This window comes from Xyrauchen texanus, chromosome 36 (assembly GCF_025860055.1).
Source record: "Xyrauchen texanus isolate HMW12.3.18 chromosome 36, RBS_HiC_50CHRs, whole genome shotgun sequence".
NCBI classification, from domain to species: domain Eukaryota; kingdom Metazoa; phylum Chordata; class Actinopteri; order Cypriniformes; family Catostomidae; genus Xyrauchen; species Xyrauchen texanus.
Window position 1 is genome coordinate 10606727 of NC_068311.1, and position 21584 is coordinate 10628310.

At 37.5% G+C, this 21584-nt stretch overlaps 1 protein-coding gene across 2 annotated transcripts in view; it reads right to left on the reverse strand.

Annotated features, from left to right (window-relative positions):
• Positions 1-21584, reverse strand: part of frya (furry homolog a (Drosophila)) — an 88507-nt gene that overhangs the window by 13558 nt on the left and 53365 nt on the right. Inside the window, exons 30-54 of one of the 2 annotated variants that reach the window (XM_052106685.1) lie at positions 21028-21127; positions 20746-20917; positions 20340-20590; positions 20103-20249; positions 17418-17586; positions 17057-17147; positions 16543-16625; positions 15775-15925; positions 13047-13150; positions 12252-12437; positions 10351-10552; positions 10010-10072; positions 9561-9682; positions 8610-8797; positions 8427-8518; positions 7715-8301; positions 6225-6322; positions 5943-6113; positions 5308-5448; positions 4271-4450; positions 2995-3165; positions 2440-2514; positions 2184-2354; positions 703-906; positions 30-173 (exon numbers count right to left, since the gene is read on the reverse strand). In XM_052106685.1, the coding sequence (XP_051962645.1) occupies positions 30-173; positions 703-906; positions 2184-2354; positions 2440-2514; positions 2995-3165; positions 4271-4450; positions 5308-5448; positions 5943-6113; positions 6225-6322; positions 7715-8301; positions 8427-8518; positions 8610-8797; positions 9561-9682; positions 10010-10072; positions 10351-10552; positions 12252-12437; positions 13047-13150; positions 15775-15925; positions 16543-16625; positions 17057-17147; positions 17418-17586; positions 20103-20249; positions 20340-20590; positions 20746-20917; positions 21028-21127 (4063 nt within the window). The remainder of the gene's footprint in view (positions 1-29; positions 174-702; positions 907-2183; positions 2355-2439; positions 2515-2994; positions 3166-4270; positions 4451-5307; positions 5449-5942; positions 6114-6224; positions 6323-7714; positions 8302-8426; positions 8519-8609; positions 8798-9560; positions 9683-10009; positions 10073-10350; positions 10553-12251; positions 12438-13046; positions 13151-15774; positions 15926-16542; positions 16626-17056; positions 17148-17417; positions 17587-20102; positions 20250-20339; positions 20591-20745; positions 20918-21027; positions 21128-21584) is intronic. The other variant, XM_052106686.1, reaches the window with a different exon arrangement.

The following is a 21584-nucleotide window of genomic DNA, read 5'->3' on the forward strand; positions in this document are numbered from 1 at the left end:
GATCAGGCCATTTTAAAGCTCTTATTCACCCTATGGTTTGAGGCCTCAGGTAGCGAGATTTCAAAGCTGGCTGTTGGGTGGGAAAGAGCGATTGTGTCAGCTTGAGTGTTGTCAAAGGAGACACGCGGAGAGTTCATTGGGTTTAATTCTTCAGTGGGAGACAGGCTGACATTCTGAAATAAGACAAAGAGTTCAAAATGTTTTTCAACTTTATGATACTTGGAACATTTGTTTAGGAACATTAGGGGTATTCTACTGTTTTTTGTGTGTGTAAGTACTATAAACAGACATCAATTTGATGATTGTACATTTAGAAAAAAAAAACATGAATTCAAAATTGATTTAAATTAGTTTCTTAATAAATTCCCTTGGTCTAATTGTGCTTGACAAAAACTAAATTAATATTTCAATAACTTTCTCTGCCTCTAAAATCGCTTTTTTTTCCTGCTGATATAATTAAGCCCAAGTGGCCAGTAAAAAATATTTTTAAACAGTAATATTTCAATATCCAATCATGGATAAAATCCATTCAAAAATACCACATATTAGGAGTAAGTCATTTGCGTTGTGAAAGCCAATTCATGCTGTCTTCACATATTTTCCATAACATTTTTGTCAAAGTGCTGACAAAACATTTAGAAGCCAACTTTAAACAGGGAAATTAAATGTTAAATAGTATATGACAACCAAAATTAACATTACTAATTGTGAAGCAGAGAGGATCTGGCTCGCTGTGAGGGACTCCTCCTCAGAGGACTCCTCAGAATCATCATGGACAATTGGACACAGACTTGGTGAACTGCCCGAGAGCTGGCTGTCCTCCTCCATTGGCAGGGGCTCAGTCTGGTCCAGACTGTCAATGGAACGCCTCCTCGCACCCCAGTTAAAACTGTCAACTGTCTCACCCTGTCAGAGAAAGAGAGAGTCTTTTCAATGGGTCTGTAGTTAAATATACACATCCACTGTGCAAAACAGACACAGTAACAGGCTGGGGCATGCTCAAGATATGGAGCTGCTCAGTCTGAGTTTGTATCTCAATATTTAAAGCATTTACACTATACTATACAAACTAAGACAGCCCTGAGTAGTGAAACATAAATATAGAAACCTATAGTATTATAAATTACTACTGTTCATGTACAGTAAATAATAAAGTGTCTGAAGGCCATTTCCTTTGGAAAAAGCTCTATATAATGCTGTACAGCCACATGCCATTACACAGACAGTCAAGAATCAACATCCACATTCCTTAACAAATCTAGTTCAACAGAGAATAATGCTTTCCATTGGCAAATGGCTTTAACACTGAACTGACGCAAAGACTTGGAAAAGGCTTGCTATTTCACCGCTGAATAGTTAGTTCACTATTTCTGTTTAGTTATAAGTTCAAAATAAAGTGGTAGAGGAGCAAATGAGTCTTTGATACTGATACTTTTGAGTGTCTCTGTGGCATTGCAGCTTCAGCGAATTTGGAGACTGACCTCAGTGCACTGACTGTTTCTCATGATTTCATAAGACAGTACAAACCAGGGGAAAGTACTTTTAAAAAAGTAAATATCTTTTTATCATCAAAATATCATCAAAAACAGCCCCCTTGGCTGTAAATTATTGTGGCTTTTAGTCAATCTCTCTTTTTAGATGCTGCCCAACAATACATTCTTGCAATACAGATGTTTACCAGTAACCAGAATGATAAAATAATGATAGTGAATTTAATCTGTCCACAGACATAAACTGCACATTAAAAGAACCTCTGTAGTGCCATTGTGTATTTGTACATGCATAAAACCAAAGTTAAGTGCTTAACTAGAATTATGAACATGCATCACTATGCACACAGTTGCAGTGCTTGCAATAAATATTATATAAACACTTCATAATCCTGCTCAACTCCACAGAGCACAACACTGGAGAATTCCTGGGCTTACCTGCATCTCCTTGATGGCACAGACATGGACAAGGAGAGGAAAGTGTATAACAAAGAGTTAATGACTGCTACAATGATATTGTGCTAAGAAGTGCAATCGCTTTTGTCCATTTTGTTTTTCCCATGCTGTAAGTATGGCTGACCAGATGTCCAGTTTACTGAAGTTAACACAAAGTTAAACTAACTGATATGGAAGTCAAATGAAAGGGGAAATCATGCCTTTTGTTTTCACAATTATAATCAAAATTTCACCTACCTCTCCATCTTCCAGTTCTACATCAAGGAAGTCAAAGTCCCTGAATACACGGAACTGCTGTTCAGAAGTGATGTCATCCATGTTTTCCGTGTCCCGTGTGCCGTCCTCAGAGGACACTAGACTGGGCTGGTGCTCAATCAGGTCCAGTTCTCCACAGGATGAGAAAATCACCTGCAGGGGATTTGAGGAGTCATTTACTGTGAATCCAGACACATTATCAAAAATTGAAGCCGTGGATAATGCATCTGTCACTTACAGATGGGTTTTTAGTGAGTCCAACTTCTTGCCCACACAAGGTCAATACATTTACCAGCTTCTCACGAGTCCTTTTCTACATGGGGGAAAAAAATGACACAAAGTTTGACACAAATATGTCAAATGTCTGAAGGTCATTTGACCAAAATGTTGTTATTTAATAATGATTTGCAAGCTAGGATAATGTATTTTTCAACAAAACAAAATACACAAAAAAAAACTAAACTAAATTAAATTAAACTAAGCAAAACTAAAAACAAACAAACAAGTAAAACAACAAAATCAAACAAATCTAAACTAAACAAACAAACAAAACATTTTAACTAAACTAAACGAAGAAAAGTAAAAGCAAAGCAAAACAAAAACAAAATCAAAACAAAAAATTTTAACAAATAAAAAAGATATTTGATGTAGTGGTCTGATTTTCTGGGGAGCAATAATTCATACATTTCTGATTACAGTATATGCAAATAATAGTTAATGCACCTTACCAAGGTGAGCCTATGATAAGAAACTGTTCAAAGATTAAAACAATGTGTGTGTGTGATTGGCTCACCTGTGAGGACTGTGGCCGTTTCCAGCTGACGGGCACCAGCACGTGGTTGTTTTGGCAAGAGCCTGAGGATGTGGAGGAGGTACTGCGTGTCACAGTGACCCCTTCTCCATTCTTCCCATCTTGTCTCAGAGAGCCGTGAATCTCGTCAAACCGCCGGCCAATCACTGGTGTCTACATCACACACAAAGTCATGCACCATTTAAACCCATAGATTTCATGTACCTCAACCAATGAGTCTATTCCAGTACACTCTCTTCCCTGATGTCAAGTTCAATTGTCTCTGCTTCAGATCCCCACATTCAACACTTGCTGGAAAAAGTGGAAGTCTTATTTTTAATGGTCCTTGTCCTGTGTATCTTGATAGCTGAGCTCTGGAAAAGGAAACTCCAATAAACCGAGCTAAGCAAAGCTTGAGGGAACCTCAGGATTTCCCTTATTGAATTCACATGCCCTTAATTCGCATGAAATCCTTAATGCTGGAAAGGTAACAAACATGTTTTCAGTTCTCTGTATCATTTTCCTTCACTCGCTCACTAGCTAGAGGCTACACATCCCAGAGGTATTTGACAGAGGGCAGAAAAGTCTGCTTTAAGACATGTATGGGCTGCCCTGCCCAGAACGCTAACTACTTTGAATGCAAAGCACCACAGCTGGCGTGACATCATTTCCTAGAATTCATGCACAACACAAATAGCTCCCTGTTTGGTTCCCACACTTTGATGAAACTGGGTCTTTCAAATCTCCCTCAGGTTTTAAACCGAAAACAAATTTGTTATTTCTAAAATCTTTAAGGATATCTTTACAAATAATATTGTAAACTTAAATGCTAGAAAGAAAAACATATATACATGACTCCACCTTAGAAAGTGTGGACAAGCTCAAAGAGCATGCCAATATCTGGTGGTTGGCTTTTTTAACATCACACATCAGTGCTCTTGCTTAAAGTACAATACCAGTCAAACATTTGATATATTCTGTATCATTAATATTTTCCACATTTCAGAATAAGAGTAAAGTCCTTACAATTCTTTACAAAAAATGTAGTTTTGTAAAGAATTCATAAGTAGGCACAATTTATATGCAAAATTAGAGGAAAGAATTTAAGCATTTAGATCAAAAGGTTTTTTAAGATAAACAGAAACAAATGTAATAAAAATCTGTCCAAATTTTGACTGGAATTGTATAATGACAGAAGACAGAAAGTAAGAGACAGACTAAGCAGGATCAAAGCAAACAAAAGCTGCCAAACGTTGTTAGAGTGTGTAGGATATATTACCTCTGAAATATCGAAGTGAAAGTCAAGGGTCTTTCCGGGCAGAGCTTTGGAGGGTGTATCCCACACATGCCTCACATCCACATTGGATGCGTTACTCTGTGGGGATGAAGGCGAAACCAGACTAGCAGAGCGGGAGACCACCAACTTTAATATGTTCAAGGCTTCCTTCCAATGTGCAGTCTAAAGTCGCACAAAAAAAAGCAGAATGAAGTTATTCCTCAAAGGTCACATTCAAAAACATGCTCAATTATCAGAGCATCACATACAGTCAGTCCATTTTAACAAGCAGTAGTCTTCTCTTCTTATAAACATTTGAGCCCAATGAGAGAAGCAGTAGTTCAGAGTGTCTCTGCTGTGAGGCCACACTGAAGGCCTCAGTAATGTGGACAGCAGCCAATAGGACTGACTGTTTATAGACTGCTGTTGGGTGTGCCTTTGGATTTATAGCCCTGGCACAAGGTTGTGTTTTTTCGTTCTTTTCCTTTTTTCCCCAACTGGAAAAGCAGTGGTATTACAAAAGATGTAAAACAGATTGATTTTATACAGCAGAAACTCTATGAAACTGCTATTTCAAGAAGAAAATTAGGTTGGATGAGATACAGGCTGGATAAAAGTGATCACTGATACTAATTTTAGAAATTCCCCCTCGTTTTTTCCCTGTCGGGAAAGTGAGCATTCTTTTCACTCCTTTTCACCCCGGGCCCCAGTGCGCTGTACACCCTGCACTGCCTGCACTGCAGTAACACCACTTATATGGATTACTGTTATGTTACTTTGGGTTGCTTTTTCATCATTTTTGGAGTTTGGCAGCTTTACTCCCCACTAAAAGTGTTCTGGGTATTCTGCTTAATATCTGCGTTTGTGGTCCTTGAAAGAACACAGGGGTTTCGACACGAGGGTTAGTAAACCATTCATTTATGAGTGAACATGGTGACATGGCATGAACGTGGATAAAACAAATTCCACCAGATACTGTAAATAAGGTAGTATTATAACTTTACATTCAACTTTATAATCATAAATTACAGTAGTCACACCTGAACAAACTTCTCTATGGTTGTTAGAACCTCCAAGTTGAAGGGTTTGGCTTGAATGCCACTCAATTCCATGTGACTCAGTAAACTGTAGATAATCTGGAGAAGAGTTTGTTGCATGCTTGGTAATCCTTTCTCCAACAACTGTGTACAAAACACAAAGTATTAGAGATAAAAGTTTCCTAAACATAAAGTTTGTGTATTGTGTATGCACTTTTTCCTAAAAGCTTATCAAAATAATATGGATGTTTTACAATTGCATTGTCAAGGTTTAGTTCACCTAAAATGTTTAATCTTTCATTATTTACTCACTATTGATGTCATTTCAAACCTGTTTGTCTTCCATGGAACATAAAAGGAGATGTTATGTAAAATGACAGCCTCTGTCACTATTCACTTTCATTTTATAGGGGAAAAAAGATGCAATAAAAGTGAATGGTGACTGAGGCTGTCAAACCCTAACATTTGCTAATATCTATCTCCTTTATTGTTCCATGAAAAAAGTAAAGTCAAACAAGTTTGAAACAACAGGTGAGTAAATAATTACGAAATTGTCACTTTTAGCTAGACTAGCCCTTTAATTCTGATATACAATAAAATAATCCACAAATGTTGGTCTGTCTGCCATTTCTGCCCACCTCTGTCATGTACGTAACCATGTTGAGTGTGCTTTCACTGAAGGCTTCATGCAGGTAGCGGCACACCACGTTTACCCAGGAGAAGCAGTCTCGGGTATAGGAGTGTGTTTTGTACAATGTCATCACATGAGCAAGGTTGGACAACTTGGAGTTCTTTTCTTCAAGGCAAACCTGCCAATCGAAATGTGTGATATTCAGATAAACGTGCTGAAGATATTCACCCATTGTTGAAGAGTGCAGATATAATAGTTGAAAGTTATGGTCAAAATAACCGATACAAACCTGGGAAATTCTCTCAGCTACATCCTTACAGAATTGGGTGGGTGAGTTAAAGTGGAGCACCAGGTGAGGGATGAGGCAGAGCACATTCAACGGGAAACCTGTAGGGGAACAGAGCAGATTTACTTTCCTAAACTCACTTAAAATATTGGGCATACCATGAAACTTTGATACATTAAATTATAATAGGATAAATCACCAGGTCACATTTCACCCCAAAAATCTCATGACAAAAATAAGAAAAGAAAAATTAGGCCTTTTTTAGGACCATTATAACTTTGGCAATGTGACAATTTTCATGAAAATCAAGCACATTTGCCCCAAAAAATAAAGATATCCATTAAAACAATTTACTTGTACCAGTTTTGAAATTATTTTTACCCATTATTCTCAATAGCATTTTTTAAGGCAGTACAAATACTACTATTGTGTATAAATGTTTTACAATTTAGCATGATTCGTTTTTTTGAGACATTTTTAAGCAACACAATAATAATTGCTTTAATGCAACTCTCATGAAAATAATGTCACAATGCAAAAAATCTTTCTTAAAGGAATAGTTCACCCAAACAAGATTTACATTTACCCAGATGTGTATGACTTTCTTTCTTCTGCTGAATACAAATATTTTTAGAAAAATGTCTCAGTTCTGTAGATCTTTGAAGGTCCAAAAAGCACATATATGCAGCATAAAAGTAATCCATATGACTCCGGTGGTTAAATGCATCTTCAGAAGCCATGTGACAGGTGTTGGTGAGAAACTGATCAATATTTAGGTCCCTTTTACTATAAATTCTCCTCCCTGTCCAGTAGGTGGCGATATACACCAAGAATGTGAATTGACAAATACAAAAGAAGAGGAATATGAAAGGGAAAGGGCAGATTTATAGTAAAAAGGGATTTAAATATGAATCTCTTCCTCACCCACACATATTATATAGTTTCTGAAGATATGGGTCAAACCACTGCAGTTATGTGAATTACTTTTATGCTGCATATGTGTTTGGACCTTTAAAGTTCAAGCCACCATTCACTAGCATTGAATGGACCAACAGAGCTGAGATATTTTTCTAAAAATCTTTGTTTGTGTTCAGCAGAAGAAAGAAAGTTATACACATCTGGGATGGTATGAGGTTGAGTAAAGGATGAGAGAATGTTCTTTTTTGGGTAAACTATCCCTTTAAAGAGACTATATTTTAAGCTAAATATATTTTAACATTTCTTCTTCATTTTTACTATTTTTCATTTTATTTACTATTATTTTATAAATAATAATAATACAAATTATAATTGTATTTTATTTAATTATGATTTTTGTTTTTATTCTTTGTTTTTTGTATTTTGGGGTGAAATATGACCCAGACATGTTATTGAAAGGTTACATAAGAATCACCCAATAAATGTATGAGCCAGGTTGCACAATTATATAAAAACAACACATTTAATTAGTGGCAAGAACATAGGAGTCTGTTATGGTGTAAAAAATATCCAACCTATAGCTTGTGAGGCGTCCACCACTGGTAGCCGTGATACAGATGTAAGCTGGCTGAAAAGCTCCAAGGTGAGTTCTGTGGTGTTGGAAGAGGTGAAGCCCTTTAACAGCAGCTGCTGAAGCCCCGTGAACTCCTTCCATTTGAGCTGGATCTGAATCTTCTCCAGCTTCTCTTTGTATTCCTGCTTATCCAAAGAAATGTGGCCTAGCAGCTTGCCTAACAACCTGAGGGACATCTGGTACTCAAACTCAAAGTCTGACTCCATAAGTGATACCGCCACCCAAAAGATGGTGGCCAGCAGGTTGCGAGGGTGGTTGCCATTGGATGGGTCAGTGGAGACCACGTTGTCAGTGGATAAAGAGGAAGACTGAGAACAGAGCTTGGAGAGATTGTTCTGATGAAGATGGTTGCAAGCATGGATGCGGTCTAGTGTGGCACTCCGGGGGACCTCAAAGGAACGGTCAGCCTCGCCAAAGCGCTTGGGTACGGAGTAGCTACGCTGGTGGCGGATTTGCTCAGAGGCTGTGCCTGATCCTGGGATCAAGTCCAGTTGACTAGTACACTTACGGTTTAGTGTTAACTTGCCACTGGATGAGAGATCAGGTGAAGATGCCATGAGAGAACACAAAATGATCACCAAGAAGGAGCAAAGCATCTTGGACTTTTAATGTTCAAGTTTAAAGACTCCATAATGTTTATGGAAAGAACTTACCTTAGTATGACAAAGAGGTCATTGTTCTTCAGGCACTCAGCCAGGTTATCCACTACGGACTCAACAGTGAGGAGAAGCTCCATCACGTAACCCTGAGGAGAGGATACATTCTGAGTCTCATCATATACAAGATGTTATTCAGAAATAGGCCATCATGCTCAATGCATCAGTGCCAAATCTCACCTGCACCTCCTCTCCATGCTCACCAACCACTTCCACCAAACGAGAAAGCAGGTCAGACACAGCCAGCGCTGAGAGAGGCTGCCGTAGGGCTCTGAAAACCTGGAAGGAGCGTCCAGCGTAATGCCTGGAGGAGCTGCACAGAGCCATTTGTAACGCCACTTCACTCAGCTGCTGCTCAAGACGAAGATCTAAACACATACGAAACTGACACTTTAAGAAAGACTCATAATAGTTTCTAACAAATTGTTGCAAGTTGCACTCTGTTAAAGGGATGGTTCACCCAAAAATGTAAATGCCATTCCAGATGTGTATGACTTTCTTCTGCTGAACACAAACTAAACATTTTAGAAGAATATTTCAGCTCTGTAGGTTTCATACAATGCAAATAAATGGTGGCCAAATTAAGGTCCAAAAAGCATATAAAGACAGCATAAAAGTGGTCCATATGACTCCAGTGGTTTAATCCATATCTTCAGAAGCCATAAGACAGGTGTGGGTGAGAAAAAGATATATATATTTGTGTCCTTTTTTACTATAAATCTCCCCTTTCACTTTCACATTCTTCTTCTTTTTTTTTTGCATTCTTTGTGCATATCAGCACCTACTGGGCTGGGAGGAGAAATTATAGTAAAAAAGGACTTAAATGTTGATCTTTCTCACCTACACATATCATATCGCTTCTGAAGATATGAATTTAACCACTGGAGTCATATGGATTAATTTTATGCTGCCTTTATATGCTTTTTGGAACTTCAAAGTTCTGGCCACCAATAACTTGCAATGTTTGGACATACAAAGCTGAGATATTATTCTAAAAATCTTTGTTCGTGTTCAGTAGAAGAATGAAAGTAATAAACATCTAGGATGGCAGCAAATTATTAAATAATTTTTATATTTGGGTGAACTATCCCTTTAAAATACCATGTGGTGTCCGTTTATGTCAGGGCTTGCCTGATTTTGACTCTTTGAACACAGACACAACATGTCGCAAGAAGTTGGTGAGGTGCTCAATGCTCTTTGAGTGTGGATTCTTAGGAGTGATGTCTTCATGGCTCCATAATGGTCCAAAAGGCCTAGACAAACCACCCAAATACATACATAAGATCATACAAATGACATACAGATTCATTGCATATTCAGAATAAACTCATAAACACACATTTATAGTAAAAGCTCCCTCCACCTTGACAGCAGTGTGATATGTTTGGTATTAACTTGCTTATTGCTTGTGGCCAAAACCTTTTTAGAACAAGTGATTGCATTGACCAATGTATACCACTAGATGGTGTATTAGATCACTGTGTGTCTGCAGCGTGAACCCGGAGACCCAACACCAGATTCCCTCTAAACACCACCACCGTGAGAACCGCTCTATTATAGACTGATGAAATGGAACATACAAGGCATCTGGAGTGATGCCAGATGCAAGATGTGTCATTTCCTGAATCAGTTCCTGAACAGCTCTGGAATATTCACATGAAATAACCTTACATTTTAGTTACAGTATAGTTAAAGAACTTAAGCTGCTTTCATTCATTTTCAAGTAACAAAGCAGCCTTTACACTTGCAAAAAAAAAATTATATATATTATAAATAAGAACAGTCCAACATAGTCTATTTTGCCCTGTTTAATAAATATTTAATGGCTTAACACCTCATAATTGTACTTTTATTTGGATTTCATATAACATTACAGTACATATATATTATATAATTAATGTAACTGTGTAGATCTGTGTACCTGGTAGTGAGAAACTCAATGAGTTTGCTGCTTTTCTCATCATCTTCAGTGCTGCTCTCCAATTGCTCCACCTCTTCCTGGGCAAGGTGAGGCAGGTTGGAGCTGCTGCCTCCAAGACTAAGACTCGAAGAGGTAGAGGATGAACTGAGGCCAGAATCTGGCACCGGAGATGCCTGGCCGTTCCGTAGAAAGTCTACACCACCTAAGCACAACAAATAGGGCATGTTAAGATGGTAAGGTTTGGGACAATCAAGCTCGAAATTAGATTTTTAGGTCACAATTTACATGAACTTCTTTAAGTACTATGTAATAACATTAAAATACATACAATACAGTGTACTAATTGTGTACATATTGTTTTGCTAAATTCTCACAAGATTCAAATTTGCTGCAACTGTGGTTGAGGTACAGCTAGGTTTAGGGACAGGGTTAGGGTTTAGATTAGGGTTAGGGTTTAGGGTTGGGGTATAGGATTAGGGGATTTTGCTAATGCAAAAGTAGCTTTCACAATGCTAGGGTGTTGTGGTTGGTTGCTAAAGTGTTCAGAGTGGGTTTTAGCACATTGAAAAGCCTACAGAGGATGCAAAAAACATAATTGTTGCATTCTCTAAAATATTTGGACAAGACAGACAAAAAGATAATAGGAGGTGATAACATTTCAAGATGGGTAAAATAAAGAACTTTAAAGAACAACATTTATACTATTATGAAAGGATCTTGTGAGTGGCATCTTATCTGCTTTAACAGATAAGATGCCACTCACATCTTAGCTTTAACATCAAACCAGTCTCCCATCTACCCCTTTTGAGCAAGAAGACAAAAATAGTGCAAAGGAATGCTCTAATCATGTTGATGCTTTGTGTACATATAATTGTTTTTGTACTACCAGAAGTTTTTCTTTTACAGATAAGACTCTCCCCCTCCACCCCAAAGCAGGATTTCAACATGAATGTACTTTCCTAAGCTATGTGCCAAAACCAAAGTCAATGAGTGTTCATGCATGGGCGGTGTGAACAACATGATCCATGAAAAGCTGCTAAATTTCACAAGATCATTGTAGCTTTACAGAAAATTGTCCTTTTGAAGGATGGGTTTCACAACATTGTATACAAGCAGAGCTTTAAAAAGTGTCAGAACATTAATATATACTCATAATTGATACTACAATTAATTTCTAGTTTTAATGTTTATAAAATTGTATTTCAGAGTTCATGCAGATTGGCAATAGTTCCAGAGTAATCACTTTTAGGGAATAATTACCAGATAATTCTGAAAAATCCTGATTCAAATATAACCCTTTAAATGTCAAAAGGCAATGTAAAAGACTAAGATTTCAGATTCTCAGTTTCAGTGGTGTGGCAATGTGTTGAAAAGATCTTGCCATTGTTGTCTATATTGCTTGACACATGCACAGAATACTGGATGATGCTAGGAAGTGTAACCGAGCTTGAAATAATGATCGCCAAGAAGACTGCTGATGTCAAGATTTATGGTGAAAAAGGAGTTATATTTTGGTCTGTTCTCACCCAAAATCAATTGGATCACTTCAGAAGACATGGATTAAACCACTGGAGGCATCTGGATTACTTTTACGCTGACTTTAAATGTGCTTTTTGAAACTTTACAATTTTGGTCACCATTCCCTTGCATTGTATGGACCTACAGAGTAAGATATTTTTCTAAAGATCTTCATTTGTGTTCAGCAGAAGAAGAAAAACATACACATCTGGGATGGCATGAGGGTGAGTACGTGATGAGAGAATTTACATTTTTGGGTGAACTATCCCTTTAAATACAATCTTAAATTCTGGAAAAATCTGCAGAGTTCTGTGGGTGCAGATTCTGTATAGGCCTTGTAATTAGTAAAAAAAACTATAACAAAAGAATGAGAAAAGCTCTACCTGTGTAGGAGAACTCCGGCAGGTAGCTGGGTTTGAAGGTCAGACTCTTGTTGCTGGTGGCATCTCTGGTGTTTAGCAGGACAGAGGCGATGAGGCTGAAATTGTTGTTGCAGGACAGTGTGATGAGAAGATGTAAGAGAAGCCTCTTACAGTGCTCAAACACCTCTGGACGGTAGTGGTCCATACCTAAATATAGACACATACCCAAAGTTAAAAGTCTATACATAAATATTTCAACCATTTACGTATGTGTGTTTAGAAAAGATATTGAGGGGGGCACATCCCACCCAATTTTCAGATTAGTGGTTGAGCATTATGGGTTATGGAATCTGGGATATTTTTAATTAAGTCCTCTCGTAACATTTTTGTGAGTCTGCCATCTCCTAAACTTGTTATTGTGTGGAATGGATTGAGTAATGTAGTCATATCCGCAGGGATTCAAATACTTCACATATTTCTAATAAAGATAAGGTCGGACCATCCAGAATGTTCAGGAGATAGTAGCTACAGTACTGTTACATACTTTCATGGACAATGTTCCTCTCGTATCAAGCCACATAGTTATTGTCATAAGACACAGTCATGCAATGGTTCAAATGTGAGGTGATTTGATTGAAAGAAGGATATAGCAGTAGCAAATCCATTTTGGCTAAAAATACCATGCACTATGTTAAAAGCAGCACTTTTTTATGAGTACACCTAACTCTATCTGTACAGCCTTAATCTGAGAGGGTGAAATCCCTGATAAAATGTCTCAACTTGTGATGAGAACACTGCGGATAGGTTTTCACTGACCCAGTAAACAGGCTTGAAGCAGCAGAGGGAGGTGTAGGGCCCAGTCCTCCTTCACACTGTGATCCACCACCAGCTCTGTCATGAAGATCACTGCGATGTTACACCTGTACCAGACAAAAAACACAAGACTGGTCTTTCGGGTGAGGTACATGATCATGAACAAAAAACATTAAAAACAGTAGTGACCTTTCCAAATGAACAGAACATATTCAGTTGTGACTGAGAAACAAAACTAGTTTTATCATTACTGTGAAAATATGGATTGTTTTCATTGTTCTAAACAAAGCTTTCTGAGTTGACTTTAAAAAGAACCTCTGCAACATATGAGTTATCACAGTTATCAGGTCAAAGAGATTGTGACAGCATTGCAGCTTCTGAGCATCTATTTTCATCTGCCTGATAATTGCAGTGTGACGTGCTTTAAGACTGTAGGATTACATAACATGAGGGACTGATAAGAACTGTGTCTTAAGAGATAAAATGTATAAGTTATAGTGCTTTAAAATGTAATTTTAAACATTTGAAGTCTAATCTAAATCTGAATAAATTGTTGTTACATAACATGGAATTATTTTTGTATCTTAAAGGGATAGTTCACCCAAAAATGAAAATTTTCACATCATCTACTCACACTAATGCCATCCCAGATGTGTCTGACTTTCATTCTTCTGCAGAACACAAACAAAGATTTTAGGTCTTTAGGTCCATACAATGCAAGTGAAAAGGTACCAAAATTTTGAAGCTCCAAAAGGACATAAAGGCAGCATTAAAGTAATCCATAAGACTCCAGTGGTTAAATCCATATCTTCAGAAGTGATACGATAAGTGTGGTTGAGAAACAGGTCAATACTTAACTCCTTTTTTACTATCAATCACCACTTTCACTTTCCTATTCTTTTGTTTTTGGGGATTCACATTATTCGTGAATATCGCCACATACTGGGAAGGGGGAGAATTAATTGTAAAAAAAAGGATGTAAATATTTATCTGTTTCTCACCTCCACCTATATCGCTTTTGAAGATATGGATTTAACCACTGGATGTGTTATCGCATTTGGCACCTATTCACTTGCATTGTAAGGAAATACAGAGCTGAAATATTCTTCTAAAAGCCCTTATTTGTGTTCAGCAGAAAAAGTCATAAACATCTGGGATGGCATGAGGGTGAGTAATTGATTAAAAACAAAATTATTCTGTCATAATTTCCTCAACATCATGCAGTTCCAGACCTAAATGACAGGGCCCAAACTGCCCCACTGATCACCTTTACCTGGCCCTCCGAATGATTTGAATAAAACCAACTCGCAGTCTGAAACACCATGTGCTCTCAGCACAAAACTCAGTGGTGAGTTTAACACAAGTGTGCCACACAAGCCCTCAAAAGTGATGCCAAAACGTCTCGATCGCCCCCGGTGACTGGTCCTGGTATAGGTCATAAACCCCGCCTCCCCATGTTATTCAATGGGACGTGAGACCAACTAAACAATTAAATTACACTTCACATATCTTTTTTCCAAAGATAGTTTCTGTCATGTACTGTAGTTTCTATCACGTTGAAGTAATTTCAAGTGTTTGTTTTCATAATAAGTTTGTTTTTAGTTAGTTATTTGATGCTATAAAAACGGTGCTGTGACATCATGATTGACAGCTGTGATTGACAGGTTCTCTGAGCGAAGTAGTCTCTGAAGCAACAACTTACTTTTTTTTGGGATCTTTGGAGGACTGAGGAGATTGGAGCTTTAAATGTCATATCTAAATTTCTATAATTAATTATTTCACACCGTCATAAGTCAAAAGTGCAGGGGCGTGTCCTTGCGATTGATTCAACGAGTGTGAGGGCGGGGTCTTGATTTCGCGGCTTTACTTCCTGCTCACTACTGCGTAGGTCTGGTCCCGAAATCGCAACTGCGCAGAATCAAGTCCCAAGATGTCAGCGCCATATTCGGACACTGGCGGCTTCAGTTCTCACCAATGGAAAAGAGCGAAGGTACGTCGTCCATCTTTTTTTACAGTCTATGGTTTAACAACATTCAGATACATGTATTTATGTAATCCCAATTGCTTGGCTTATCTACAGATGTAAATAAATTATCTTAGCAATCTCACAGTAGTGATGTTAACGCATACGCACATTTTAACAAGATTAGAACAATTTGAGAATGAGTAAATAATGTCAGAATTGTTTTTATTTTGGGTGAATTATCCCATTAATTACTGGTTTATCTTAACTTTTAAATGGCCACTGAAGTGATGTAAAGTACATTTTATGAAATTTGAACATTATGCAAAAAATCTGCCATAGGCTTTCATGAAAACACCTCTAACACATTCTGCATACAAAGGCAGATCTCAGCAAAGGAATTTTGAAGTACACTACATATTTAGTTATTCATTACTATTCATATTTATCTGCCACACTCTTCACTATTTTACATGACATTTCTTTCCCCTGAAGCCCACTTATAATGTCAGTCAACATCTTCCATGTTAAACAGTGTTTTTGCAGATTAGTTTCAAAATCTTTAAAGAAAAGGAGGGACAAGTTCAAATACATTTTTGTGGTAATCAGCATTATACTGCAAATGCTGTCGATTGAGCTTAACCTGAACTATTCCTTTAAGGAAGTCGGGCCTTCACAATGTGATTGTGATTCTGAACATCACAAAAAGGTATCACAATTCTTTTCAAATAACAAATTGTACGAATGAACTCCAGAAGCAGCCCTGACCTGTGCAAGGGTCCTCGTGGGGTGACCGTTTCAGGCAGATAGTCAACCAGCGGAGCCCAGCATCCTCCGTTAACCGGCATTGGAAGAGGAAGTGGCTGATTGGTCTCCAGCACGCTCATCAGCCACATGGCATATGGTGGGAGGGGCTCACCTGCACAATAACAGCAGTCACAACAATATGTCATTTCTTAGAAGTATGCGCTCTAACTTTAAGCATTTAATAAAACTGGAATCTAGCCTTTAAGCATGCATGGTATGTAGACAGACAAAAATGCTTAACTGTCATACAGTACATGCCTGATGCAATCAATCATTAAAATGCATGTACAAACCAAAAGTAAACCATTTAAACTATGCTGTATACTGTTGAAATGTATTATTTGAACAGTATGTAGAAAGCTCTCAGAAATATCTCAAATTCAAAGAAGACAAGGACTGTATAAGCTCTTTAAATGCTTTCAAGTCTGAGTCACAATTTAACTGCCATTGTACAGAAAAATGAAACAATGAAAGTGAATGGTGAGGAGGTTAGCATTCTCTCTTTTTGTGTTCCACGACGGAAATAAATTAATATGGGTTTGGGAAAACATGACGGTGAGTAAATATTTTTCAGAACAGGCAATGGGGGAACAAGACAATCAACTTCACTTTTACTCACAAGTTCCTATAGTGCATAGAGTAAATATAAATCAATCCTGAAAAGCATAAAAGTGCTTCGACTGCTCCATTGATCCTAAGGGACAATGTTGGGTTATAAACTTCACTCACTCTTCTCCTCATCATAGGAACCACCAGAACTGCTGCTGTATCGAGATTCCAGGCGGTTATGAGCTCGTAGGTTGTTGCTCACCCTTTGGGGGGCAGACAGAAAAAGTGCAGACATACCATTCAGCTTTTGTCTGAGGCATGTACTAAATATAACAGGATAACAACCATCCCATCTGAAATTGGGTTGGCGTGCCTAGTGGTTAAAGATCTGTGTTGATAACTAGAAGAATATTGGTTCAAACCTCACAAAGGCTGATTCATAATCTTCCAATAGTATAAAGTACTGTGTCCTTACAATGCCCTAGTTGTTAGTGTACTGTAAGTCACTTTGAATAAATTGTCTGCTAAATGACAAATTTGAATCAAAATGTTTGTTATGATTACAATAATTGCGGTGGGTGTAATGGCAAACTGTCATCAAATGTGATCAAGGAAGTCAAATGACATTTATAGAGAGTCATTATCAACAGCAAGACAAATACAGTATGTAAATTGTGTGGTTTGTGGGATATACCTGTCATCACACTCTTTTATAACTGCCGTTTCGTCTGAGTCAGGGATGCTTTCTTGGCCAGATATCACTGTTTTGCAACTGGAAGGCGCACCTTTAAAATGAATAATTATTATTGAATTAACTTTTAGTTTAGTTTAGGTTATTATATAGTATGTGACATGAAACACGAGCCTGCTGTATATGCAATATGTAAATAAAATTTTATAGTCTTTAGCATTTTGCATTACTCAATTTATTATACTTTGTTTGACATATATAAACACACATAATTCACCTTTTATATCGGAGAACATTATTAACAATAATTTTTGATTCAAAACACATTTTTCTAAGTGTTATTGTAATGGTTCAGTGTGCGTACCAGAGGTTGTGGTGGTAATATTGCTTGTGGCTGAGAAGTGGTAGAATGGAGGATTGTCACAGTGCACCACAACAGGGTTGACGGGGTCTGTCTGCTGAAGTTCATAGAGCAGCTCCTCCATTGTTTGAATGGTGTTGTTGCGGCAGAGGTAGATCACCACCTTCTTAATCTGTGTATGAACAGAACCCTTAGACCACTGCCAGATAATCAATCTACAATTGAATATTATTTGACTATATGACCTGATCTGAGTCAAAGAACAAGTAATAGACCAATATATTGGCCGTATCAATAAATCAGCCTATATTTGGCTGAGCACCCTTGGAAAAACATGAGATATTCCCTATTAATTTTCTTAATAGGCATTTAAAAATATATATTTAAGAAATATTATATTTCTTAAATATATATTTTTATATATTAATTAACAACATAAAAACATTTGATTTTATGCGAATGCATTTCAAAAATCAAAAAAGCGACTGGTAACGCGGAACTTCTCTGATTGGTGGATCTCACTTAGGGATCGGGGTTCAGAAGATCTAGACCCAGAGGGATTTTAATAGACACAATGTTTGTTTGGTCATTAGGGCATCCACGGGCAGAAACATATATCGGCACCTGACTGCTTGTCCAATTAATGTATTGGGTAGTGTTCCTTTTTGTCAATTCCAAATCTACTGAAAGCATTTTCAATCCACAGAGGACCATTTATTGCTCACAAGTTTCTCTTTCATATCTTATGGTACACTGAAAGAAGTTGTTCACCTAAAAATTTGAATTCTCTCGTCATTTACTCGCCATCCATTCATTTCTTCTGCAGAACACAAATAAAGATTTTTAGAAGAATATTTCAGCTCTGTAGGTCCATACAATGCCAGTGAATGGTGACCAGACCTTTCAAGCTCCAAAAACCACATAAAGGCAGCATAAAAGTAATCCATACCACTCCAGTGGTTTAATAGAAGTCTTCTAAAGCAATTAAATTTCTTTGGGTACGAAAAAAAGATCAATATTTCAATCCTTTTTACCTTAAATCTCCACATTCACTAAGTGAATGTGAAAGTGGAGATTTATAGTAAAAAAGGACTTAAATATTAAACTGTTTTTCACCCACACTTATATCATTTCAGAAGACATATTAAACCACTAGAGAGTCATATGGATTACTTTAATGATGCCTTCAAGTGATTTTTGAAGATTCCGGAGTTCTGGCAGTGGTGATTTCTCAGGGCCAGCAAAGCCTTCTCTGTTGGTGTAACATGCCTAATAAATTAATATTTTTTCATCCTTTCATTCTCATTCACCATTTTGTCAATGTATTTTCAATCGTTTTCCGGTCCTAATTCATATACAAACGAATAGCAAAAAACTAAAAGTTTATCCAATCAGAATTTATTCCTCGATGCTTACAAAGTGTGACAGCTGTTTCATAAATTGCATGCCCGAAGCCATGCTTCTTAGCCGAAGCAGTGCATGAGCCTGAGCTCCACCCTGTCATCCCTCAACAGTGCAGTGAATAGGCATCTTAAGTCAGATTGTCAGATTCATCAGCCAATCAAATTGATTGATTTTTTCTTGGTGGGTGTGGTCTTTAGGATATGTCCCAGTCCAGGCCTTCTAGCCTTGAATGACACAATCACACTTTAAGTGATGTACGTAATTTGATGGCGAATAGTGCGAGATGCTGACAAGTCAGCAGTCACTGCCACATCACCATTGAGAAAGATATCCTTTTGGATTTAAAATCCCACGATGTAAACAGGAAAGGAGGACTGATTTTCACTTCAAGCAAACCGGTAAGTGCTTTTTCCATTGTTATAGCAACATCAGGAGTAATTAGTGTAAATTAGGCTGCTTGAGCATTCAGTGTCGGTTCAAGTTTTGAAAAGTAACCGTGTACCCTTACAAAACAATTTATTGCAAGCAAAATTTTAATTGCAAATATTAGATATTACCTCCTTGGTTCTAGCTTTCATGTGTGGACGTGTTTTTAAAATGTAAATTTGTATTATTAGTTGACTGCTACATAACGTGTGATACAGTGTCTTATTCATTGTGAAACTGGGTTTTCTTAATGGCATGAATCGCGCTGAAGGCCTAGACTTAAAATGCATGGCCGCCACTGAGTTCTGGTCACCATTCACTTGAATTGAATGGACCTACAGATCTGAAATATTCTTCTAAATATCGTTGCTTGTGTTCTGTAGAAGAAAGAAAGAATACACACCTGGGATGGCATGAGGGTGAATAAATGATGAGGGAATTTTAATTTTTGGATTAACTGTCCCTTTAATGTGGTTCTAAATTATATTTCATGCCAGATTACTTGTCTTTTTCACAAGAGAAAAATTTGAGAAGCAGGAGACTAAGGCAAAATCACATTGCTGTCTAGGAGAAACAAATTTGATAATAAAGAGATCTCTCATTTTATTTTTTCAACTTTATAAATTAATTTTGTTTAAAATGTGTTACATTTTAGCAATTTTGTGTATAAGTCATTAGCTATTGTATTACATCTCAACTATTTGACCACCCTTTAGATAACAACATAGCTATTGGGTGTTAAAAAAATGTATTAGTTAGCCACTATTCATAACACTTTTATATAACAACTTAGCATATTAAAACATAAAACATGACTGGTTGTTTTATTGATATAATCTAATAAAAGTTTCCACTCACATGAGGCAGGAGAGAGGTGTCACTGCTGACTCCACATAAACTAATGAGGAACTGCAGTGTGGTACGCAGGTTATTACTCCAGCGGTCATTACTGACCAGAGCGTTCCAGGTGTTCTCCATTTCTGCACCTGGGACATCATCTCCATACTGATGCACAAAGACATAACACGATACATTATATTGATTTCCACCTCTTTATTCAGTTCTATAAAGAACTGCCATGATACATCTTCATACCTTTGCCGTCATGAAAATTAGGTTGTTTAGGACCAGGGAAGAGGCTTGGAGCGAGCCCCAACCTGTGCCTCGGAGCAGGTGAGGTGGTGAGGTGTTGTGAATGTAACTCTTCCTGTTGTTCACAGTGCTGATGGATTCCGTGGGCAGCAGGCCTCCGTCCACCAGCTCAATATTACTGAGCCAGGGGAGCAGGTAGGTCAGCATGACCTGATGCCCATTTGGATGCGTGGTGGGGAACCTCTGGCTCACCTCTAGAGAAAAAAAGAGAGAGCTTCTTTGACCTATACATCTCAATGAAATAAAAAATTTCACCTCTAAGACCAAATTTTGCTGGACACCCAAATCTACAGCTACAAGTGAAATAGTAACATTAACATGCAATCTCCGTCTCCCTCTATTTTTATACCTGAGAAGAGGGGCAGTGTGAGTTCTGGGTACATCCTGGCAAGCTGCTTGGAGAGCTGGGTTACTGAGAGACTGTAGAGAGGAGGAAGAGGCCCATGTGTGCCATGTAGAATACCACCACTTCTCTGTTCCAAAAGCCTCTTAGAATACACAGACAACTTGGCTTCCAGAATCTATTCAACCATATCAAACAGATTAAAACACAAACATTTAATCCATTTAATCGAGGATACTTTGTATTATTGCAACACTTTTTTTTGACAGAGAATGTTCTCCCTCTCACCTGCATTAATAGCATTGCAATCTCATAGATCTCCCTGTTTGTGTCAGATGCTTTGAAGAGAACAAGGTTCAGAAGAGTCACAATATCGCTGGAGTAGTTTCTGTGGAGGAAAAAATATTAAGTGCACCGGAGTCACTTACATATAAAATGTAAAAATATGTATTTTTGCTAAATGTGTGAATGATGGGATTTTGATGAACACGTTTAGTCTTTGTACTATATTTGTTAACAAATTAAGAAAGAATGCTGGCAAACAGCCAAAGCAACAGCAAAGAGTGTTTATCCAGTGTAGGAAATTTGGCAAGGAAAAACCCTTTGATGAAGCCTAATCAGATACAGTATAAAGTGGCTCTTTAATTAACAATTATAATATTGTAGCCAAGGTAATTGATTAATAAGCATTGACAAAATTTGTCAAGAATTTTAATTAATGTTATACAAGTTAGTTCCAGTCCTCTAATCTGATTGGAGAAGTGCCATTCCAAGATTGCTGATATTTAGTAATGCATATATTCAGTGCAACAGCACTCTTAATATGATGTAATATAATTTAATGC